At 40.6% G+C, this 25,086-nt stretch overlaps 4 protein-coding genes across 6 annotated transcripts; 3 read left to right on the forward strand and 1 right to left on the reverse strand.

The window, feature by feature from the left end:
* Positions 1-1,647: 1,647 nt before the first annotated feature.
* On the forward strand, positions 1,648-9,617 carry LOC130703971 (uncharacterized). The gene is made up of 7 exons (XM_057525438.2): positions 1,648-1,832; positions 4,413-4,831; positions 4,972-5,189; positions 7,574-7,670; positions 8,547-8,664; positions 8,742-8,898; positions 9,009-9,617. Exons 2-7 carry the CDS (start codon positions 4,594-4,596, stop codon positions 9,390-9,392), a joined length of 1,212 nt encoding a protein of 403 aa, XP_057381421.2. The 5' UTR covers positions 1,648-1,832; positions 4,413-4,593; the 3' UTR covers positions 9,393-9,617.
* Positions 9,618-13,750: 4,133 nt separating this feature from the next.
* On the forward strand, positions 13,751-16,252 carry LOC130703487 (chitooligosaccharidolytic beta-N-acetylglucosaminidase-like). Its single transcript, XM_057524951.2, has 5 exons — positions 13,751-13,903; positions 14,067-14,310; positions 14,378-15,567; positions 15,636-15,813; positions 15,904-16,252. Exons 1-5 carry the CDS (start codon positions 13,818-13,820, stop codon positions 16,105-16,107), a joined length of 1,902 nt encoding a protein of 633 aa, XP_057380934.1. The 5' UTR covers positions 13,751-13,817; the 3' UTR covers positions 16,108-16,252.
* Positions 16,253-16,498: 246 nt separating this feature from the next.
* LOC130703565 (uncharacterized) lies at positions 16,499-19,886 on the reverse strand. 2 transcript variants are annotated; one of them, XM_057524996.2, is made up of 12 exons: positions 19,737-19,886; positions 19,514-19,669; positions 19,130-19,448; positions 18,877-19,067; positions 18,729-18,795; positions 18,405-18,668; positions 17,934-18,339; positions 17,758-17,855; positions 17,446-17,677; positions 17,289-17,370; positions 16,667-16,845; positions 16,499-16,592 (listed from the first exon to the last, which is right to left on the reverse strand). In XM_057524996.2, the coding sequence occupies exons 1-9, from the start codon at positions 19,770-19,772 to the stop codon at positions 17,514-17,516; spliced, it is 1,701 nt and encodes a 566-aa protein (XP_057380979.1). In that variant the 5' UTR covers positions 19,773-19,886; the 3' UTR covers positions 16,499-16,592; positions 16,667-16,845; positions 17,289-17,370; positions 17,446-17,513. The 2 variants fall into 2 exon arrangements, with proteins under 2 accessions (XP_057380979.1, XP_057380981.1); XM_057524998.2 differs by having other exon boundaries at positions 16,500-16,595.
* A 596-nt stretch (positions 19,887-20,482) lies between these two features.
* On the forward strand, positions 20,483-24,669 carry LOC130703387 (sorting nexin-14-like). 2 transcript variants are annotated; one of them, XM_057524891.2, is made up of 15 exons: positions 20,483-20,781; positions 20,847-21,051; positions 21,110-21,244; positions 21,302-21,540; positions 21,600-21,816; positions 21,881-21,995; positions 22,093-22,373; positions 22,497-22,552; positions 22,715-22,909; positions 22,980-23,292; positions 23,359-23,627; positions 23,729-23,886; positions 23,959-24,123; positions 24,197-24,378; positions 24,464-24,669. In XM_057524891.2, exons 1-15 carry the CDS (start codon positions 20,666-20,668, stop codon positions 24,548-24,550), a joined length of 2,733 nt encoding a protein of 910 aa, XP_057380874.1. In that variant the 5' UTR covers positions 20,483-20,665; the 3' UTR covers positions 24,551-24,669. The 2 variants fall into 2 exon arrangements, with proteins under 2 accessions (XP_057380874.1, XP_057380871.1); XM_057524888.2 differs by having other exon boundaries at positions 20,489-20,781; positions 23,702-23,886.
* The last annotated feature ends 417 nt before the right edge of the window (positions 24,670-25,086 follow it).

A 25,086-nucleotide genomic window follows, 5' to 3' on the forward strand; every position in this document is an offset into this window, starting at 1 on the left:
GTCGTCGTAAATTGGCATGGGCTCTGTTTGTAGTCGGCTATCAGCCGAAGGCTCGTAAAATCGCATTAGGAAGAAAAAAATATATAGAGAGAATGACTTAAGAATAACGAACGATAAAGAACGGCACAGAGGGATGAAAGCACCAAGTCAAACATAACTAAGTGAAAAACAAAAACAAAACAAAAAATTCGAAGAAAACAAAAAATTATGGCATGTTGGTCAGACTGAAAAGTTGAACCCTGTTTCCCGAGGGCTCACGAAAATCTCCATGTTAAAAAAACAAAAAAAACAAAGTCTTGACATAACCTCAACATCTGTCACGATCAATATCGAAAAAGTACAAAACAAAAATGAAAAAGGTGATGAGATCCATCCGGGCACGGTGCAAAAAAAAACTAAGATTGAAAAATGTTTGCCCAATCACTGCCTACAACGAAGGCTGGAGAGGCTGACAAGGTTCTTTGTCATAGTGCTTGTCAACCACGGTGTCCTATGTCTAGCGAATCAGAAAAAAAAAAAAATTAATAATAATCCAATTTCCTTAATAACCCGACGTGAGTTTGTTGTTCTAGGCCTCTTTCCCTGTCAGCTCAACAAAGCGAAATCACATAAGGTAAATCATTCGGCAATGCGATTTACTTGCGATTCTTTTTGTCCCTTCTATTTTAATTCCTCATTTAAAAAACAGAGAGGATATCAAGACAGCCGACAGCCGACGATGGAGACAGCTATGCGCTAACCAACCGTTTGCGATAACGACAAAACCAGACGATATTACGCAACGGCATGGCGCTCACGCTGTTTCGCGCGAGTCTGCCAAAAAACCTCCCGACTCTATGATGTAGTAACAGTAGGCCTACAGACATCCACACAATTTTTTTTTTTTTTTTGTTTTGTTTCTTTTTGTCGGTTCTTTATTTTTATTTTTCATGGGTCTCGTCATAGCTTTCCGCCTTGTAACGCCCAGCTTGACGCATGATTCATTCGTGTGTATTTTGGCCGGATCGTATGTGGTCGGAGGAAAGAAGAAAACCAACAAGACGGGTAAAACTAACGATCGATTATACGGCAACCGTACGAGTCGGTATACATGGATTTAAGCGATGGAGGGTGGCAGCTGAGCTGCTCTCATCGACCTCATCATTCACAGAAAAATGAAAAAAAAAAAAAAAAAAAGTATTGGCAAGCAACATCAATTACACGGCGGAGAGCTCAATGTCGGTGACGGCAATGCGGCGTACCCGTCTCGTGGCTGGGCTTTTTTTTTTTTCAAACTGAGCAAGACAAACTTGCATAGAAGAAACATTTCTCGTTCTAACCTCCCCTCTCTCCCTTAGAAAGAGTTTGTTCACCACATTCAAACCGTCGAGATATGGCAAGGGGAGGGAGGTTTAGTCACAGAAGAGCCACAGCCTCCTCCTACCTCCCGCGGAAACCATCGGGACTGGTCTGCCTGTCCTTTTGCTATAGACTCTCTTTCTCTCACCTTTTCAAGTTCTTTTTTTTTTTTTTTTTTTTTGTGTGTGTGTGTGTGTGTGTGTGTGTGTGTGTGTGTTGTTGCTTCGGCGGCAAAACTTGGGTATTACAGCCTCCAGCAGCTTCTTCTTCTCCCGTTCTTGTTTCTGGATTTCGTTTCTCTCTCTTTCTGCCCAGTCTTTTCTTCATCTCTCCTGGTCTGCGGTCGCAAAGAACTGTTTCGGCTCGGTTAGTCGACGACTTGCCTTCAAAGTGCGCAGGGGCCTTTTGATTCCATCTGACATCAACTGGTTGCTTATCATCGGGTGAATACATTTTGTTTTTCAACAGGTTCAAACTCTCCATATTCAAATCAGGTAAGCGATCAACCTCATTCTATTTCAACGCCCAATGCAAATCTGATTGGGAAGCGCACTGAAAAATGATTTTTCGTTTTTAGAATTTTAACTTTAAATGTTATGGCAAAATGCGCTATTCGGGTTCGTTAGATAGCGAAGACGATGGGTTGATTCTACAAAAGGGGCGAAATTTTTTTTTTTTTTTTTTTAAGTGAGGGAAATTGTTGTTCTTCCCATTTGCATCGGTAATTGGAAAACCGCCTCAAGTCAACACGTCGGTAGAGAAAAAAAAAACTGTTAGACTTTCAAACGTCGAAATGATTTCAACGAAAGAAAAATCAAAAAATCATTTAAAAGAAAATGTTGGAAGAAATGCAAACAAGAAGAGCCTTCGGTAGCACTATACTGGACTCGCCAGAGTCCGAACGTTATTAACTGCTGAGTGTAGACTGCTGTCGATCAGACACAGGGAGGAGACGCCCTCTTCTTTTCCGCCCTTTTTCTCTCTCTAGAAAATGGAGTAGTAATACCCCTCTCTTTTGTATTATTCGTTTTTTTTTCTATCTTTACTATTTAAATCTTTCACGTTGTTTCTTTTCGGGAAAGTCCATACCAAAAAAAAAAATAATAAATGAAAGGGGACGTCAGCGTCTTTCCTTCTAGTTCCTTCGTGCCATGTTCAAAGAACAACATCAACCAAATCCATCAACTTCATCATTCATACAGTCGATGGAATTGATAATAAAAATATATTTGCAAAAAGGAAAAAAGATTTTTGGCTTAGTTCGAAAGCCCTGCGCCAATCCTCTCCACTCCGCCCAAGGATTGTTAAACATTTCTGCAAGCATTTAAAACAAATGTTTGCAGACTTTATCCGCATGTCCTAACCTCACGCCACAGAGCTCAAACTGTTTCACCATCTTGATGCATACGCATATGGTAACGATCATCGATCCGGCCCCAAGCTTCCATCGTTCGTGCCCAGCTGAGCTTTTCTTTCTCACGAGATGAGCTGTACAACTATTGGTAATGGCCAGGCCAGCAATGTTGCGTGTGCGACATTGTGTGTGTCAACAAAAAGGACGGAAAAAAAGCTTGTCAGATGGCATCGATTGATAGAAAGACGCACATCATTGATGGTTTTGCGTTTGCCCATAGATTTGTTCAGCGACTTGATTCGAAATAAGGATAACAAGAATGGAAAAAAACAAACAGGACAGAACGGCAGATGCGCGAAGACGGGCGTGACCGTCCATCTATCATGGACTGATGGACTACGTCTGACATTCGGGGGGGTCTTTCATCTCCGGGATTCGGAAGAAAACGATAACAAATACAGTTCACGACGGAAGTCTAACAGGGGAAAAAAATGTTCAAATCCAAATGAGAGGCACATAGCGTCAAAATCGATTTGAAACATGAATTCCAGAAATGATATTTAAAAAAAAAAAAGAAAAAAGGGGCGCCTCGCTTGTTACGTGTCTACATTTTCTGTACTGCGTGAATGCCTCACAGGGTACACCCCGTAAATTTTGAGAGAAAAAAAAAACGTTGACGTCATTAACGGCACCGCTTCGTTATCTTAGTCGAATCGCACCGGAGGGAGATCTGATTTGATGCCCTCGTTATAATTTCCTCCCTCCTTTTCTTTCGTTAGCTTTTTTTTTTTTTTTTTTTTTACTGATTACTTTCTCCCTTGTCTATTTACTCAACCAGATCTTTCAAGAGACAACGAAGATTCAGGAAGAAAAAAAAAAGAATGCTCTCACCGTTCGATTTTTTTCCCCCGTCGACTGTGAGTAGCGGGAAACCAGCAGCGCAAACACAGCTGCGGGTAATTCATTCATGGCGGGAAGGGCGTTGGCAAAAACAACGTATCCCTTACTTCGTTTTTTTTTCTCAAATCAGAAAGCTTGTTTTTTTAAATTTCCCTCTTTTAGATATTTTTTTTTTCGTGCTTCTTTAACAATTCAAAACCGAACAAAAAGGTCTTGTCATCGTGATAATGACGGAAGCTAAAAAATAACGAAATGAAAACAAAGAAGCAAATGCGTTCATCTCTTACGTCAAGTTGTTGATTACGTCAAAAGATAATAGCAACAATAATGCAAAGAGCATTATTCGGTGCACATAAATGAGAGACCCATGACATTTGACGTGAAAATAAAATAAAAAACACGCAGGGCAAACGTTATCATTCGTCATCGTCTCTCCGTTACGTGAATGTGATGCAGTGCCATATTTATGGATCGGAAGCTTTCACGAGCGTACGACCGTTGGCGTGATGAACGAGAATTACATTTTAAAAAAATAATAATAATAATAAGCTGACGCAATACGTCGCACTTCTGGGTTTGTGGGTTACGATAATCATTCTAGAGCTGTTTGGAATATGTCACGTTATGAGCTATTTGCCATCCATCATTTAACGCCGTATTTTTTTTCTAGCGATTTGATTTTCACGCATTTTTCGCTTGCTAATAAAACGAAAATCAGACGTCTCTCATTACTAATTTTTTTTTCTATCACCATCAAATTGATTTAGATTTAATATTGTACGCCCCTATTTTTTTTTCTTCACCCTGCCTGCACCAACAGCTCGCGAAAACGAAGGTTCCATCGATCGGTCACGTCTCCGAGCGGAACCGACCGCCTTGAACCAATCCGATACAAGGACGGGACATTAACGAGCAAAACCAGTCAACTACTGTGGTGGTACCATTAAAAAAAAAAAAACAGAAATAAAAAAATATAAAAAGAAAAAGGACGATTTTCGGCCATGATTGCGTTAGTGGGACAAGTGGGCAGGATCGGATGCCTTCTTGTAATGGTACTTTTGGTGTGCGCGACCGGAATTGAAACAGCTTCCGGCCATCGCCACCACGTCAACGGCGGCGACAACGGCAACCATCATCAAGGACTTGCCAGCAAATCCCGGATTTTAACGAAAACAGATCCGTCGATCAATCAACAAGATCAGAGTCCGATGATGACAATCAAGAGCCTGGCCAATTCGGGTGCGTAACTTGATTTCTCTCATTAGAACGAACGGGTCCGCTAGATAATTCAATTCCGACATTTTCGACGTACAACGCCTAATATTATCTTAAAGAGTCAGATGAGACGACACAACAAACCTAATTATTTTGAATGACAGGAGAAAGACGAGTACGAAAAAGGAGCAAATGGCTACAATCAACGACATCGTCTGCTCCGTCCTCCTCGTCATCGTCGATGAGTCACTACTTCAATAAGGACGGCACGTTCTTGAAGCGCATCGTGACCGAAGTGATAGCCGAACGGGACGCCCAGATAGCCGCCGCCCTCTTCGAGGTGGCCAAAAACCAGCCCCATCTCCAAATGATGGTTCAAACGGTAAGACCCGAACTCCCGCTGATTTTTCCCGCTGCTTTCCGCTTTTTTTTATGCATTCGACATGTTTTCGGCACGCAAGTCACTATGGCAAATCGGACACACTTTGTCGTGAATCTCACGTTTTTATTGCATTGTTAAATGTGTCCGAAGTTATCGGCGGGGAAAAAAAATGGAGAGAGACGTACGCTGTTTAACGAGAAACGACGGGCGAGCCCATCCGGCTAAACAGCTCACGTTCCGTGCTAACGTCTTATTTATGTTGACATCGATGCCAGCGGGAAGACTACATTTATGTTCAGGAAAAGCCGTCAGTGAACTAAAGAATTATCTCATCATTTCCTCCCGAAAAAAAAAAAAAATAAGAGCCTACACGCCATTGGCTTATTCTAGCGTGAATGTTAAATTAAACGGCCTTTAAAAAAAAAAAAAAAATACAAAAGGGTTTGAAACGGATCATCAAATGATAAGAAATTCAATCAACTATTAAAGAAATGCTTCAGCCTACGGTCAGCGGAACAAAGTGAGATAATGATGAGAATGCTACACACACACCAATAGATGTTAAAACACTTTCAAGTCACGTTCTTGATTGCATCTCGTTAACTCGCCTTCATTTCGTAAGGTAACGAGTTCATCCGATCATATATTTATGTCTACATGCTTCCGTTTTTTGCTCGACTGATTTTCGTTCTTGTCGCACGCGCGTAAGTAACACACGAAGACTCTTGATGCCCAGTGTCTTGGTCGATTCCCGTAACTAGAGTTAATGTATTCATGTTTATTTCTGCTCACGAACCACCGATGCAAAGACTGTAGCAGCATTAGCAGCTCAACTATGAAACGAGAGGGAAAAGTCGGCCGATGTGTCTACTGAGGAAAGGGGCAGAAATCGAGAAGACGGAAGAAAACTAGAGTCACGCTCATTCGCTGTCATGAATAATCCAGCGAAGCGACGGCTCATTCCAGGCGACACAACATGCCCATATGTCGCCGGCTGTCTCTTATTGTGTACACTGGGCAAAAAGGGGGAAAAGGAAAACAAATATTTGTTCACTGTGCCAAAACTAAAAACGGTCATTTAAAATCCGCCTACAGGCACGCACGGACTGATCGTCGGCTAATCCGCGCGCCAGACACGTCTCGTTTGGATGTGGTTTCTCTGTTTTTTAAAGCTCGGCAGTCAAGCCCGTCCATTAATGGGACGCACGTTCATCGGACGCGTTTGTGCACAGCGCGTGAAATACATACAGACGACGTCCGAAATTACATTACATTTAATTCTACTGCTTCCGCGTCGCATTACGTCGTTTCTCTTTTTTTTTTTTTCCCCGAGTGCACGAAAAAGCAAAAATCACGTCCTCAGGCGCGGCCAGTCTTCGAAACGAAAGAGATGGGACGGTGATTGGACAATTCAAAGAGGGACGTTCGATGCGTTCAGCTTTTGTGAATGACCAATCAGTTATCGATCGTTTGGCTTTGTACACAAATGAAAGGCTAGGAGACAAAGAAGTGAGAAGCAATTTCGTATTTTTTTTTTTTACTGTTATGTTGACGAGGATCCATCAACGATATAACGCTGATGGATATCTCGTCGTATAATGCGTTTATCTCATCCCACTCAGGCAAAACAGTAAAATTGGCTCAACGACAAAGTACTACTTTTCTACACGATCGTCTATCTTTACTGGACGTTCACTTTTTTGGCTTCTGGCAAAGAACGGAAACAAAAATGATGATGACTGGCTCTTCAAAAATATAGTGGTATTCAATGATGAAAAAAAATCGTCTGATCAAGATGCAGGCCATAAAACCTGTCACATCAAACAAGAAATGCCAACAGACAAAAAAAAAAAAATCAAAAGAAAGCAGATTCAACAAGACAAACGTCAATGATTGATGCCGAGCACCGCACGCTTCGCTCACGGAACGTTTCCTCAATAAATCCGCTTCAATGTCGCATAAAAGTTTTGTAGACAAGATTTCCGCAAAGTTCACATTTTTTGGAAATCCATTCGGGCAAATCAATTTTCAGTCGATACGCAACTACTGGAAAGGAGGGGGGGGGGGGAGAGAGACATTGAATCATACAGAAAGTGTCTTAATCGAATGTTCTTTACACCCAAAAACATGTCGCTGATCTAATGGGATTACCAATACGCTTTATTTGCTGTCCGTTTGCCACCCCAATGACGGATGATCGTGGTGGTTACGGTCTTCATTTCAGCTTTAGACATGGACAAATGGATGACCCCGTGCGTGTTTGCTTACACGTATCCCCAACTAATTTGTCGCAGTTTCAACATCTTGTGGATTATTTTGTTGATGCAACTTCCCTTTCCTTCTTTCCCCCCTTTCATTTGTTTTTTTTTTTTTGTTTGTTACAGTTGGGAGAACTGAGTCAGAGCAATCAACGACTGGAACTGTCTTCCACAAGACTGGACGAGACTCAAAGAAGACTTGACAGCCGTCTCGGAGTTATCAGTAAGTTTCCTTTTCTACTGCTAGTAAAGAGACTGCGAGAGTCATTTGAAAACAAAACGAAAAAAAATGAAGCAGCTGATGCTTCTGTAAACGAAAAAGGGCAAAAGTTTTGAACGCATGAGAGAAACCAAACCCGTTAAGTTCCCATACTGAATTCTTTTCTCTTTCCGTTGGGATCGAATATAATAGGCAAGGAACTTGAGATATTACTAAAGTTTGCACTTTGTTGTCTTCTTTAAAGACCCGATTGGGAAATGGCACGTTAGACATCCTCTACATAGGGATAATGAACAACAGGCACCCCCCCCCAAAAAAAAAAAAAAAAAAAAACAATCAACGAGCGACAAGAAGAGGCAAACACAAAAGAAACGAGAACAAAGAGCACAAAAATAAAATAATAATTGTCTGGACGTCATCGACGACCCTTTTTGTAAACTTCCTTTGTCCTATCCCGTGTTTGTACCTCATCATGTCGTACACATCGGACTTGGCACAGATCACGGTTATTCTGATAACGTTAAAGTTAGTCGACAGAAATGGCTGCAGATCTTGGCAGCAAAAGCATCTCAAAGAGATTGAACGAGTTGTTGTTCTAGCATGAGCAGCCAGCCTTCAAATCATTGGGTATATCACTGACCCGATTGCGGGTAGGATACGGGGATCAAAAGCATTAAAACAAAAAACCATAAAATAAAGAAAAAGATCTTATTATATCTAAAAAAAAATCGATGGGTTTCCAACCGTTTGACTACGATGCCAATGGTTTTTTAAAAATTCGAGAATCGAACGATCGTCTTCTAGAGTTTCTGACTACGGGGCAACGTTCACGTGATCTTTCGTCCAGACACTATACATATCGCAATTATTGAATAACAGGCGAAAAAATGACGCTGCTCGAATCACGACTCGGCCAGACCGAACGGCGAATTGAACGTGAAATGACCCAAATCCACGGGAAAATGGACGATGTCTTTCGCAACTTCCCTGAAAAATCGTACGTACCATTTAACATTTTACTTGAATAACGTGAAGGAAAAAAAAAATACAATTTCCCTTGTAATGTTATTGAAGTCCCGAAGGTTTGATGAGGGGAGTAAAACAGATTCAAGATCAGCTTAACGTCATTGAAGAGATTCTATTGGAAAGAAGCCCGACGACCAATCAAATTCGCGCTAAAAATCGACATCAACATAACGGGAAATCGAACCACGGTCCATCTTCCGCAGAGGTAAAATTCTACGTTAAACATTTTATTTGTTAAGAAAAATATATATATATATATATCTTTCTCTCGCAAAATAAAAAAGATACATCTTAAATCGATTTTCTTTTTTCCAGTTGCAAAAAGTTGGCAATAGTCTGTCGCAGGCTATCGCAGCCGCACACCTCGATCTCGGGCGCGCCATCCGCGAGGCCGAAAGCAACTTGGACCACCAGCTCTCGATGCTGGCCAGCGACAATGGCGTCTTTTCTTGCGCAATCTCTAAACTCTTGGAACGTGACTCGATGCTCTTCCATCAACGGGCCGGTCAAGTGGCATCGGCGGCCGAAGAACTGCTCTTGGCGCCACTCCAAACGTTGGACATCATCGATCCGGCCATGGCCGGCAACTTGACTCTGGGCCGTCAACTCTTGGAGGCCAACAGCATTCAAACGGCCGATCTGCTGACTTTCGACCAGTTGGCCAATAATTCCACCAAGTGCCTCCTCAAGTGCCCTTGAAAAAAAGAAATCAATCCACTCAAGTCCCTTGTTTCTTGTGTCTTTAAAAAACCCACCCCTCCCCCTACACCCTCTTGTTCTGCATTTTGAATTACGCAAATTTTCTATATGCCATTGTGCCATCATTAGCAAAGAGACACGACTCTCACGCAAACCATCATATCCAGCAAATTCTTCTTTCCCTTCACGAAAATGGAATTAATATAACATTCATATATTTTATAATGATTCACGTAAAAACAGGCTGTTCAGTTCAATCGTCAAACCTTTTTATACTTTCCCTTTCTTTACCTTCTTCTTTGCCATCGGCTCTCAAGTTGCAAAAAAGTTCAAAAAAAAAAAAAAAAAGAATAAACCGAATTGATTTCGTGTCTTATCACTTGAATTGACACGAGATTCTTCACCTACATGCACGAAGCATTTTCATTACGTTTTTCTTTATGTTGAAAATATCGTTGTGAAACGCCGAAGCGACGAAGTCTATCACCAATATCCCGTCCTTTCAACTTCCTCTTTTCAGCGCAACAAATCAAATGCGATCAGCCGCTTCTTTTTGAACGCATCCGCCATTTCATTGAAAAAGACTTCCGATGCTCTCTCAATTCTATCTAGCGTACCAAGAGTGTGACTCGACCAACCGTTCTTCAATGTCATTTACACTCGGCAAAAAACAAAAAAAAAAAGCTTCATCGAAAAACACTTGAACGCGATGAAATAAAGAGCAACTCGAATGGAAAACAAAAAGAACTGGATACGACCGTGCGTGTTTGTCACACGTAACAAAATCCCAACCAGTTGTCAGGCTTTGAACCGTTCATTGATTCTTTTGGCGCTTTACACATCCGAATTTTTCTTCAATTTTTCAACAGATTTTTTCTTTGAAATTCAACAGACGGTTTTGAAACCATTTTTCGTCATCAATCTTCTTTCCTTTTGGGTTAAGCAACGAGGTGATGTAGGCAATTAAAGTCTTCCTCATTCTTCGTTAATCAGAAAACTCCCAAATAATCAGACGAAAAAGGAAAAACAAACACTACCAGAAGAGTGAAATGTAAAGGTAAAACAAACAGCCCGTCAAGTGAGGTTATCTTTTAATCCAAAAGACGGGAGGATTGATAACATAAAAAAAAATAAAAATAAGGACCAGTCATAAGAATAACAACCTTTTTTTTTCTTCTCTCCCTGCAAAAGAGCTTTGGGCAAAAAACCACTCAGTTTGTAGCTATGCGCGTCTGTGCCAAACGAAACAACACGATCCGCCAACCGTTTCGATCACGCGTTGCGTTACTGCACTCGTTTTCTTTCTCCGCCTTTTTATTTTTTTTTGTGTGTATGTGTATTTTCCATTCTCGAGATGAGAAGGAAAAAAAACAGACGATCAATAACTATGGCAGAAAACACACACACAAAAAAAGAAAAGGGACAGAAACATGTGCGTAGCTGTTTGAGATGGCTTTGTGTCTACATAGATTTCAAGATGCTAACTTTGGACAGCCAATCATGATGGAGCAGCAGCCAAACTTCAAGATGTTTCGAAAAACTTATGCAGTTTCTTTTTAACCCTTAATATGTGATTCACGCAAAGATCAAAGAGGCAATAGTTTCCAGTTGCCTTACTTGCCCATAAAGTAAAGATGTATACACATAGCCATTTTAACAAACATCTGGGAAAAAAATTCAAAGCGTTATGTTGTTGTGTCGGTTATAGACGCATCACGCACGGGGGACCCCGTACTCTGTAAAAATCAGGTACAATAGGCTTGAAAAATTCCAAGAGACCGGAGAATAAAAAGAAATAGAGAATGCCCCGACACCCTTCGGTGGCGCAAAGATCGTGTCGGACGTCTTTTACAGGCCTATGGCGACCCCCAACGACTTAATGACTTATGGCTTGTTATGCTTTCCCTCTACGACCGAAGAGTCCAAGCTTTTTGGATGATTTACGATTACTGGCTGACACGGACAACTTGTATACAGCGTATTTCTACTCACTCGTTTTTACAGTTCTTTCTATTGCTAGGTTAAACGTGGAATATTTCACAACGCACGGTCTATTATACTTCCGTTTTGAGTTAAGATGACTCGACACGAATCCTATTCATCTACGGCTCGAATCTGCGTTTGGCGAATAGTTTGCCGCAACAATGACAACGCTATTCACGTCAAAAGTATATGCAAGAAGAGTGGGAGAGCTGACATACGAACGGTTAAAAAAAAAGTTCAATCCATTATTCATAGATAATTTTTTCGACACAGTGAAAAGAAAAAAAAGGCAACAACAAAAAAAAACTTTTCCTTTTTGGTGGAGAAATAATGGGTTCAGTAATCGCCTAGTTTGGAATGAGTCTAGAAGGGTGGGCCAATTGCGTCAATACACACGAGCACAAAAACAATTTTATTCCCTTTATTTTTGTTATTCTGCGTGAAGATCAATAGAAACAATTTCAACAATCTTTTAGGCCACTTGGTTGTAGACGGTCACGATCTACTCACGCTTTTTTTTTTTATCAACAAAAAAGATTTTCGAATTTTATCGAAATTCTTTTTGAAAATGCCAATACTTGAAAGTTTCGTAAAAAAACAATTCGCAAAAACTTGTTGGAAACAAAATACGAATGCAAAAAGAGGTATAGATTATTCCTTAATTAAGGCGGACGTCCACTCGTCGTTTATGAAGCCCACCCTCCCGCCTCATGAACGCGTTCATCGATCTTCCAACTGGACACGGACTGCTAGCTGCTATTACACATTCGCTATAAATTGCGGACGGGGCCAGTAAACAACCAGGCGGATCGTGCGCGGAAGACATTGAGAGCGAGTGTGAAATATTTGCATTCCATCCCCTTTCGTGTTATATTCAACGTACGCGCATACGAGGCACGCCAAACCGGCTGCATACAACATCATCGGATCGATCACCGATTTATGAGAATTATATTTAACAACGCCGTTTTTTTTTTGCACGATTCTATTCAACAATACGTCATGCGACAACAAAAATGGCAAAACAAATTTCCGTAAAATAAAAAAAGATTTCGTAAAACACGATCGTAGTCTTCCCAATCAAAACTGTTTCATCTCGAGATCCTAAATATTTTACGAGAGGTATCGATGCAAACAATCGTTTTCTACCATAGGCAGTTGGATGGCTGCCGACAAAGAGAGAGGAAAAAAGACGCGTCGCCATCGCAAAAAAAAAAAAACATTAACATATCTGCTTTTGATATGGTACTCAGCATGTCACTGCTATTTTTTTTTAAAAAAAAAGGGGAACAAAAGCAGAAAAAAAATAGGCACTCGGTCACGTTTAGCAATATGACATGTATGAAGCGTACAGGACCTGAATAGGATCCCCATGGAGAGGCGAAGAGGTCATATGCAATATGCAAACCAACCGAGTTAGCGTTGAAATGGCAAACTCTGAATAATAGAAAACGGCCCGAGCGCTATAACCATATTTGGTTAGGAAAGCGGTGAAATGAGAGGCACGCCAAAAGACTAGTTTACTTGTCAAGCTAGATAAAAAGGAAATTAGTTGGAAGGCGGTTAACGTAGACTGATTTTTGGAGAAAATAAAACAGTGTCAACCATCAATCGACTCAAGATTGCTATAGATTCCCAAATAGATGGCGTTTTCAATTCAAATCAAAAGCTCACGAACAGGCGAAAAATTATTTTGATATTAGACGTGAAAAAATAAATCCTAGCGCCATCTTTGGGGAACTGTCGTCACCTTCTTGTTATTTTAGTCACGAATGAGCCAAGACAAACGGCCAGATTCAAAGTCACTGACGGGTAGCGGTAACGTATTATTCCATCCCTTCCGTAACCTTCAACATCGTCTCATGGTTGTCAAGCTCAAGATCAATTTACTAGCCCCACCCTCGCCTCTAACAGAATAGAACTAGAAGACAAAAAAAAAAAATGTTTAGAAGCTCAAGGTAAGAAGGGAAAAAAAAAGTTCAAATAGTGTGAACCAATCAAATGTGATTTCCCAGCAAAAGAAACTCAAGAAATAAAACCTGTTTGAAGGCGAAGGATTAAATAGACAAAAAAAAGTTGCGAAACTGCTGCGGCATCTAGCGTTTCAGTACAACGAATAAATTTCTACACAACCGGACCCGACAAAATTAGTTAAGAGTGAACTGATCAAACGTCACATGGTTAACAGCTGAGGGCCTTCAAGGACTGTTCTTTGTTAGGACAAGTGCAAGGAGCTCGTCGGCACGCTGATACACCACACCCTTTATGCAAACGTTCTACGAGCAAAGCGAAAGCGAACGATTCTTTTTTAGGGGGGGAAACAAAAACGCGTTTGAGGGGTTAGTTGGCTCGCCTTCCTTCTGGGATTCGGTAGCGTGATAGAGAGAAGTTTCGCAGTGTTGTATCTCAATCCACACGTTTGCCATTGTCCGCGTAGAAGAGATGGCTTTAAAATTTCTATTACTCGTCGGCCTGTTCTTCATCGCTATTGGCGTCATCGCGCAGGAAAGTGTGAAACAATCGGCCAGGTAAATATGAAAAAAGCATTGATTGAGTTCTTTAATATTATTTTGACTTTCGAGATTCGTGTGTTATGCAACCAAAAGACGGGGATTTACGCAAAGAATGAGCAAAATGAGGAAATGTAGGTTGCTTTCTAATAAAAAAAAATTTACATAATCCGTTATGTAGACAAGAGTCGCCGTGGGCTTGGGCGTGCCGAACGGGCCGAGGGTGCGTCAAAGTGGCAAAAGATTCACCCGTGCAAGATGGAGACGACATGACCAATCCAACTTTGGCTGGATGCAAGTTAACTTGCAACGGCGAGTCCACCCTGTGGCCAAAACCTCGCAGTATCATCTCCCTTTCAAAAACCCTCGTATCTTTCCATCCAACGGACATACGAATCAATCGCATTTCGGCTCCGACTCCAAAGGTTATTCATCTCTAATCGTAAAATTCAAACACACAAGTGGATACTCAAAAACAATTTTTCTTTATAGGTCAAATCATTGACAAATGAGGCCATTCAAGTACTACGAAGTACTATCCGCAAGGGCATTCCGAGTACGCACAGAGGTCGCAATCAAACAAAAGAGACACAACGACCTTACATCAATATTCAAGTATCCATCGTGTCGGGTGAAGAACGCATCGAGATGACAACTGACGAATCTTACAACTTACACGTCGAAACGATTTTTGCCACGGCCGCAACGCCCGCTAGTCCCCGTAGCACTACGTCCGTCTCAATCACGGCTACTACCTTCTTCGGCGCTCGCCACGGACTTGAAACACTATCACAAATTATGGCCTGGGATGACACCTTGGGAATGATGATTATGTTAACGGACGCCAACATTTCAGATTCGCCAGCCTACGTTCATCGTGGACTTCTCGTCGATACGTCACGTAATTACGTAAGCGTTCCAGTCATCAAGAAAATTCTCGACGCCATGTCTTACGATAAACTCAACGTGTTCCATTGGCACCTTACGGACACGCATTCTTTCCCTTTTGTATCTACTCGGGAACCGAGATTGGCCCTTTACGGCGCTTACTCTTCCGACAAAGTATACCGACCTGAAGATATTAAAGAACTCGTTCATTACGCCACCGTTAGAGGCATCAAAATCGTGCCAGAATTCGACGCTCCTGCTCACGTTGGAAGCGGATGGGAATGGGGGGAACGTGCTGGAATGGGTCAGTTAGCACTTTGCATCAACAAGGAGCCATGGTCAACATACTGCGTGGAACCGCCATGCGGAATGCTAAATCCCGTTAACGACAACATCTATTCCGTATTAAGCAATATCTACCAGGACATGCGAGACTTGTTCGTCAGCGACATTTTCCACATGGGTGGCGACGAAGTCCATTTCACGTGCTGGAACGAAACGACTGAAATTACCGATTGGCTAAAAACGCAAGGACGGACAAACAGAAGCAAAGAAGATTTCCTCTATGTATGGACCTATTTTCAAAATCGAGCGTTAGCCGAACTGGACAAAGCTTATGACAATGAACAACCCGTCGTTCTCTGGACCAGCGGTTTTACAGAGGATGGCCGTGCAGACAAATATCTGGACAAGAATCGATACGTCATTCACATTTGGACAACCGCTACCGACGAGAGTATCGCCCAATTGTACCGTCAAGGTTTCAAATTGATTATGTCAAATTACGACGCATGGTAAGTGGTCAACAATATGCCTAAAACGTAACTCCATTGAAATGTTCAACTTCGTCTCAAAACAAAAGGTACCTTGATTGCGGTTACGGACAATGGGTTGGTGATGGGCCAAACAATTGGTGTTCACCATACATCGGCTGGCAAAAGGTCTACGAAAACAGCCCCCGTAAACTAATTGTTAATTTCAACGAGACATACAACCCAAAACAGATATTAGGTGGTGAAGGCGCCATATGGTCTGAACAGGTACAACAGCGCAATTTGAACGTTCAATTAAAAAAGTTTTTCAAAAACAAAAGGAACAAAGGTGTTCAACATGTAAAAAATGCTATTCAGGTTGACAGCACGACTATCGAAGGGAAATTGTGGCCTCGTATGTCAGCTGTAGGAGAGAGGCTATGGAGCGATCCAGACACAACATGGAGAGCTGCCGAACATCGTCTCTATCATCACCGCGAACGACTAGTACAACGTGGAATACAAGCAGACGCCCTTCAGCCAGAGTGGTGTCACCACAACGACGGCTATTGCTTCCTCTAATTGCAGTAGACAACATGTACCCGGAATCAACAAAAATGTTCAAGGTGATAGAGCCCTTAAGTTCTTGAAATGTCACCTTGACGATGTCTGCTGGTTGCTATAGTGATCGATCACCGAAATAAAACAAAATTGTCGCAATTGACAAGCTTTTGCTCAGGCTCCATTCTTTTTAACCCAAGAAAGCTCACAGCAAAAGACGGCCATTCAAAATATGACGAGATAAACCTGACTGTCTGTACAAGGCTTAAAAAAAAAAATGGCAACCAGAGTTTTAAAAAATGTTGAGCCTCTAACGTCTTGTCAAGTTGGCCCTTCGCTCGACGAACACACTTAAACTAATGCCTAAGAGGCTACACATGCATTCAAGTAGAGATAAACGAAAATGGACTTACCGAAATCGGCGACATGTCCTCCTGAATTTCTGATGATTATTCACTCTCTGCCATCATTTCCTAATGACTTGCGTAGTTCCATTCACGTCGCGTCTGCTACCAAAACAGATATGACAATTAACAAAGGTTCATGACAGCATCCTATTAAAATGCTCGAGCAGTAATACCTTTACAACGGCATCGATGATCTCAAAATGGTTCCATAGGGTGACGAAGTGTTGCTAGGCCCAGAGACAACAGTGAAATGACTGTCTTTCTTCTGTTTCTACACCTGCCATCCCTTTTGCTTACCCAACCTTACAATCCACGTTGCACGTGAAGTTATGGGAAGGGGTTGCAGACATGGCTACAGCGAATACAATTTGAAGAAAAAACAACCAATTAGATAAGCTAAATATCAATCCGAACGTTTTTCTAACGGAAACCTGTTTTGATTTCCAGCTAATTTTAACGCAACCATGCAAAACGAGTGCTTACATAGCAAAATATGCACATGCAGCGAATAATACTAATAATTTCTTATACCCAAGTTCACTGACACAGTTATGAAAGACAATATGCAACAAGAACGATTTTGCTACTATCCTTTACTTCTTCGGCTACATAATGTTTTTTAGAACAATCAGTTCTAAAACATCGTTCAGCAATCGCCATTGGGCTGATAGGATAGTACCGTCCTGTATCCCCTAAAGCACTAGAAGTCTTTGGCTATCTAGATTATCCTCCTATACTTAGACTGGATCACCGTCCCATTACCTCCAAAGGTTTAAAGAAATTCGCTCTATTTACCGTTTTCTTTTATTCGACATCTTCATCAGCCTTGCGTAGCAATAATGGACAGGATAGTTCCAATAAACAATTTGAAAAACATCTGCGAATTAAAAAAAAAACAAAAAACAATATGGTGCGGAATTAAGAGAGGGCTATTCTCATAAGACTGACAAACCTGCATATCGAATTTTGGTAAACGGGACAAGTCGTCCGTTTTCTTGCTGTGTTCATGATACACAGTAACTAGCAATGCTCTGCAATGCTATGGATAAATCGCCAGAGATGGTCATCATTGACCGGATCTTTCAAATACAGGATCTTAATATTTGAGTGGCTGTAACATTCGATGATGCCTTCGTTTTCAAAAACCTTTAAGGCATTTCGAACAGCGGCTTCTGCATCACCCACTAAAATGTTGTACATTCAATCATTAGCGAAATGCCTAAGTGGGAATAGCATTGTGTAACGTTTTTCATTAAAAACCCACTTGAGTCTCCTTCCTGGGCTTCCAAAACTCGTTTGATAAACATTTTTTCTTCCATTACGTCCATTTTACGAAGCTCCAATAGTTGTTTAGCTCCAACACTAGATTGCCAAAAGAACCATTGTACACCACATCGCAATATAATGAGAAAGCTACGTTTTAACATATACAATACTTACTAGTAAATGTCCAAGAGTTTAGTTGCGATTGTGGCAATCCATTTATGCGACAGAGCGTTATCAATGTTGACGTAAAGAAATTTTTCGATGACAGGTCTGTCTGCCCAATGTTCATCTTCATCAGAGTCCACATCCAAATAGTAAGCTATTCTCTTCGCCATTTGCTGCTCACTAGAATTTGGCTCGTCTGATTGTTGAGAGAGCACTTGATTATCTATTAAGTAGTCGAGTACTTGCTTCTCAACAACGGAAGCTGGCACACACGGTGGAGTGATGAAATCGATTTCATAGCGTAAAATTCCAACCATTTTCCTATAGTTTTCTAGTAATGCAGTCTGACTGACTCGACAGGTATCCGAATGTAAATCAACTTCCATCAAGTGCATCACAGAAAACAAACTTTTCACTTTTTGGAGAATTGAATTAAAGAATTAGAACCGACATAAAGCAGAAAAAAAAACCATAACTTACTCATGAGGGATTCCAGTTTCATCACGTCTACTGCAACGGACGTGAAAGGACTGACCCCTCCAAGGGATAAAACCTTGATACTATACTGGGTGATATTATCAAGTTTTCCAACAAATGCCAGGTCACGATGCTGGTGATATTTTTTCTGGAATTCATTCATCAATCGTATACAAATATGTAATTCGAGATTCCTGGCCTGAATGCGGTATTGCAAAATCATTGCGAGGACATGAACACTCATGATTGGGGTGTTTTTCCAAATTTCTAAAGAACGAATATCGATGAAGCTTGAAAAGAGCTTGAACCACGAATAACTCGAATTACCATGCTGTAAATGTTGTTTTAAATGCGGGATCATACTGCTTTGACTCTGATTCTTGCAAATATAATCCTGGAAGGGGTAAATGGCAGAAAGTATGGCACTAACGTAGTGGGCAGAAAATAATGACAGTGACGTGACTAAAATAATCACCTTAAAGGAATGCGGCAGCGAAAAACTAATTCGAATGCTAGGTTTCCATCCACTGTATGCTATGTGATCATCTAAACCTCGTGATGAAATACAATCCAGTGGCAACTCGTAGCAAATTGAGACTGGGACCAATAACATATCAAGTTGCTGATTACTGCTAATTGAATTTTTAATGGCCTCCAAATGGATGTCTGAGTAAAATAATCATGGGAAAATGAGGCAGAAACACAAACTAATCATCAAACTAATATACCTGAATGTTCACTGTTTATGAATAATACTTTACAGGCTGCACCAATTGGCTCTTGATGAGAAACAGCAATTTCTGCTATCCCATTGCTTGGGGTATTTTGTTCCAAAAATTTTATGGGCTCATGAAGCCCAACAGCTAGGGTGTATCCTAAAACTTGTGCATCCCATTTGCCATGACAAATTCCAATATAGAGTTTAGGAACTCTCATTTGATCTAAACGTTCAAGCTGACCCCAATGGACTTGAAGGCTTTTAAAATTTTGTAGCAAAATATGATGGAGTGAAACCAAGCACTTTCTAGTTGGCTGAACAGCTGCCAGCTAAATAAAACCATGTGTATGGTTAGTACATAAAAAAAAAAGTGTGTATAAGCTATGAAATATACCAGGTTTCTCACACCTAGTTCTTCGTAAGCACATGTGTCTGGATTAGAAGCAGATGGAAAGCAAGTTGTGCAAGGAGGATGGGGATGATATTCTTTTTCCTTGGGAATTAGAAAACATGGCTTGATTTTATGCTGGACAAGAGCATCATTTCGGTTCTATAGAAAGAAGTGGAGGTGTAAGATTAATATCAAATTACGATATAGTATTCTTATTCTTCCTGACTTGTCGGATCACTCTGGGGAATACGACGTTCGACATTGCAAAAACAAAAACACATTAAAATGGCAGCTTTTCAAGGAATAATTTGATTTTTTAAAATGAAAGATTTGTAAATCTTAAACTAAAACGAAATTCCAAGAAGGTTTCCCCTAGGGTAATGAGCCAGCAAATGCAAATTTTGGAAAAATCCAAGAACGTGACTAAGGATTTCAAAAGCAGGAAAAGATAGTGCCAAATCTCAGTGGCTGTCCTATTCCTAAGTCTGGCTAACTCTAACCCCGTGCCCCGTCCCCCTTTGCCCAATGTGGGGCTTATTCCCCGAGTTACCTATGGCCAGCCTACTTCTTGCTTACCAATGAGTAGCAACACTCAGATAGCCCGACGGGATTCGAACTGAAAATTCAGGTGCCCTACGCCACGAAAGCCCCACCACAAAACCTCGAAGTAGCATTCCGAGGACAGGGAATCAAACCACCATTTTCCAAGACGATGGTGGGTACACTCGGATTGCTCACCAAAACCGGCCCAGCCTACCCATTTGGAGATACAGTCTACCCGGATTGCCTATGGGTGAAAATGTTACGTATTCTTGGCGGCAATCCGTGGGTAAACCGGTTTTCTGCGAAAATGGGGCCGAACCTTTCTAAATTTCTATACTATCGACAGGCTATTGCAAATAGAGTAATATATACGTGATAATGCTGCCTTAAATTTTCTTAATTGGCAATCATAAGTTATTTGATCACAGTTCGTAACGAGATTTGTTAGATATGACAATAAAAACAAGTAGCCTCTAGGCATATTTTTCTCCGCGTGGCGGTAACGTTTATGTATACATAGCAGACAAAATGGAAAAGTCGGCTAACGGACTTGACTTACCGTTTCACGGACAATCAACAATCGTGTGATGTGTCTTGTGTAATGGAAAAAAAATGTGTAATGGAAAAGAGGTGCTCAGCTGGATTTTTTCACTGAAGACTCGAGACATTCTACTAGCGTTCCAAATTTCCGTAGGTGTATCCAGTATAATTTACGGGTACTTTTTTGGGTAAATAAATGTTTCTACTCTTGGGACACTGTTGCATTAAAAGCTGAAGTCTTTCTGTTATCTAGATATCCTATTGCACTGCTTTTTGTTTTGCTGTGTCTAATTGCCTTCAAACTTCCCATACTCATCATCTACTTCAACCAGCTTCTTTTAGGGGCTGATATTCCAGAAATCAAACAAAAATCAAAGTTTCTGGCTAAGCCTTCAACCCCATACTTTTTAACCAAGGGTGATACTATTTCTCCTGAAGTGAATCAGGCATTAGAAGCAGTAAGAAAAGTTTTTACAAAATTTCATCACAGCTTTATAATTTGCTTAATCTATCAAGTTCTTGGATGGCATACTGGAGAAGTTCATTATTCAATGGCACTCTAAACTTGAAACTAAAGAAGATCAGTTTCTTGATGAAATACGCCACATATTAAGACACATAATTGTCAGATTACATGTGTCACTTGACAAAGTACTATCCAAATAACACATAGCAAAACCAGTGCTTAAATTTTTTATTATCTCCTAGATTGACTTCCCTAGTTTGATCATTGACAAGGTTATTCCAGCACTATTATGGCATTTGGAGTGTTTCACTATTGGATGTGAACATAGTCATTTTGTGGACACAGAGAAACATGTCTTGCAATGTTTTGGAACAAATCTACATCCAGCATTATCAAGCAGACAAACAGAAGAATTATATCTCAAACAGTGTTCAGAGCTGATCCTCAAAGATCTTCTCCCTGTTGAGCTGAAATCCAGCAAGTAAGATTGTCCAACTTGATTTGCCTTTTTGTGTTCGCTAACTTTTCCAATTATTCTAGGCTTTTTTCTATTTTACTGCGCGATATTCTCAGCTGCCAGATTCTTCAGAATGCCATGGATGCATTAGCCAATCCCGAGAACATAAACCGGATCATAATTGTTTGGTTAGACGAATATAGTACTGTGTTGTTAGCAAATCAAACGGTGGAATCGGAACCTGGTGTTCAAATATTGAACAATTTTACTAAAGATTATCACCCTAATACCAAAAACCTGGTATGTTTTTTACCATTATCTAAATTTAAAACAATTTCTTCCTCAATCTGGGATTGTTTTACAGTGTCTTTACCCTAGTCTTTCATCAATCCTGAAAATACCGCCGCACTTATATCAACTTATGCAGTTTTTAAAACGAATCCACACTCTCAAGTATCTGCAATTTTGTTTTGCCGTCGGTGAGTAACTACTCTGTTAAACCAAGATTATTCTTTAACTGCCACTTTCTTCGTTTTGTCATGATAATGTATTGTTTTTTGGTTCCTGTTTAATTAGACGAGTTTAATGAAAAGCTGTTGAACCCTGATCTCAAACCGGAGCAAATGGAGCGGCTACAACTTATGGGGCAGAAAATGTTTGAAATATATTTCAGTCATACGTCTCCAGACTGCATCGGATTTGAAAATGAATCGAAACGTGAAATGAAAGCAATCGTATATGCAAGTACAGCGGATATTGTACGCTTGAGAACGAGTCCTACACTGTTTGAGGCATACGACTATGTAATGGACATTCTAGAGAAAAAAATTTTGCCTCGTTTTTACCGCAGTCCAGAGGTAGATACGCAATTACCCATACATAGAGTATCGTTATTTGTCACAAGCTTCTTTTAGTTGTGTTTTATTTCGCTTTATTAGATACTTTACTAATTTGTGTTCTTTTTGTGTTTGCCTCTAAAGTTTTATCAACTAGTCACCGGCGCACAGCAGTCAGGAGGATCATCTAAAAACACCAAGTATTTTTTGCAACAAGTACACATTGATGAATGAAAGTTTGTTTCCTATTCATGGCTTTTGGATTGAGAAACTAGAAGGCCGCTACCTTTCAAAACTTTCTGCCACTACTGCACAATGATGACATGATTTTCACATGAGGGTAATTCTTTTTTTGTTTATAGAAAGAAAGGTGAAACTACTTCTACGGGATGGGGAAAAAAGCTCCGTGCTGCATTACGGCCAAATTGGTTAACATCAGACGCCAAACTAGCTGGTAATTCTTTATTGGAACCCGAAGAAGAAAATTATGACACAGGAATAGATTTAACTGAGGCGGATTTCATCACCGACGATGTGGATGCAGACGACGGAATGGGGTAAAAATCTGTATTTCAATCCATGTTGCAGAAAATGTAGAAAACTAACTTCACAATCATAAATCCCTAGTGCTTATGCTGATCTGATACCAGTATCGGGACGAGATCTAACAGCATGGAAAACTTCCATTCCGCGAGTGGTTTCGGCTGTGGATTCTGCTGGTAAAGCCATATGGGCATTCGAAGTCGAAATTCAAAGGGGTGATATACGACCAGAGGACGATCCAGAAGAGTATCGCTGGACCGTAATTCGAACGTATCTCGAGTTCTTTTATCTAGAAAGCAAGTTAACTGAATTCCACGGAGAGTTTCTTGATAATCGCCTTCCTCAGAAAAAGATGTTTGGAACTCGGAGCTTGAAATTTTTGGAAAGCGTTCGAGTTGTAAGATACTTAATGAAGAAGTTATTATTTATTTTTGTACTTAATAACTAATCTGAAAATTCATAGGATTTCGAATCCTTTCTACGGACATTACTTCAGCAGCCAGCTTTGAAAGGAAGCGATCTCATTTTCTCTTTTCTGACTCTCTCGGATCTTTCGGCATGTCAAGCAACTGGTGATAGCTCAGCCATGGGGTCCAATCTACTTCCGGACTTAGGATTTAGTCGGATGATGCGACACGTACCGATGAAGTTGCGTAAAGAGAAGGGACAGGACTTAGAAAGTTTCCTACAAACGTTTATAGCGTCGACTGAAGCTCCGAAACCTAAACCAAGGTGGTATACCAATCTGCATTCGTGTTGTGCTTTTGTCCGTATTTATAGCTAGATATATATATTGGTTTTGACAGCAAAACTGAAGTTCGAGACATTTCTAGTGAAGTTTCCTTGCCTGTTATCAAAGAACTCCATCCCGTTTTCAAAGATAACGCAAAAACCTTCCTACCACAAGATGTCCCTTCTAGTCGTGATGCTTTCGCCCGTGCAGTTTATATTCCAAAAATATGTGGTCCATATGATTGTTTGTTATTTGCAGGTAAAGGAAGAAACATAATTGTTCAGAGAAGTAACTGTAATTCAGGCTTCTTCTTTTTATCTGTTATTTCAGCTTGGAAAATCTGGCGAATACCTCAGCTCTTGTGCAGTTTGCTTGTGGGACTTCGCTCGCTGACGAGCGTTTATTTTGATTCATACACAAGAAAATACGTCAGAGATAAACTTAATAGTGTTTTACACCCAGCGAAAGTTACGCTGGTTATCAGTTTGCTGCACGGTAATAATTCAATCATTTTAGAATACGTTTGCTTTAAATGAAGGCTATATGTTGTAATATCATCTGCTTCTAGAAACTATCCTTAACCATAGCTCTTCCGAAAGCAGCGAAAAGTCCCAATACAGGCTGGCAGCATGGAACTCTATTGTCCAAAGTGTTCCTGGATGGATGAAAACTATATTTGGAGTCCACCCCGTTGAAGAAAGATGCGAACTAATGTTTCAGTGTCTTCAATTTCCCGTCCTGAACAAGCAAGTAAGTCCAATCGGTTTAGATTATAGGTTTTAATCAGTACGGAATTTGACACAATAATTCCTGTTTCAATGTTTCTCTATTTCAGATATCTTACATTGTATTAGACATCTTGTTAAATGAAATGTTTCCCGAACTATTTTCAAATGATGCCACCGACCCATCCCCACAGTAATGAAATCCACACATACCCATGACCACTGGTTCCATTCACACAATTTCTTCTTTGTAAATTTGATGAATTATTTTGTATTGTTGACTTGTTAACTTGATGATTAGAAAATTCGTCAGCTACTTTTCTTCCCCTTTTAGTCTTTCAGTGTCCTGCATTGTGATACTAGAGCGTGAAGTGGAACTGAGATCGGTAATCACTTGAACAGGAATTACAAAAAGGTAACATTACATTCTTGCGAAATGTTTTGTAAGCTAAAAGGACTTTTTATTAACAACTTCCTTTTTTTTTTTTTTTTAGATGGTCTCGCTACAGGGTTGTTTTCCCATATCGCATGGACACGGAGCTACCACTTCATTTCGTGTTCATTATCTCCTTCCATTGTAAACAGCCGCAGAGAAAGTTGTAAAACAGCCGATGCTATCAAGGGTCAGATGAAGAAAGTGGAAGGGCGATCATGACAAGCGCACAGAAGGGGTCGTGAGGCAGGATGGCAGTGGCTGAAGGTATCAACATTCATTTCTTCTTTGGTTCGTCTA

Source organism: Daphnia carinata, chromosome 7, assembly GCF_022539665.2.
Source record: "Daphnia carinata strain CSIRO-1 chromosome 7, CSIRO_AGI_Dcar_HiC_V3, whole genome shotgun sequence".
Classification (NCBI taxonomy): Eukaryota; Metazoa; Arthropoda; class Branchiopoda; order Diplostraca; family Daphniidae; genus Daphnia; species Daphnia carinata.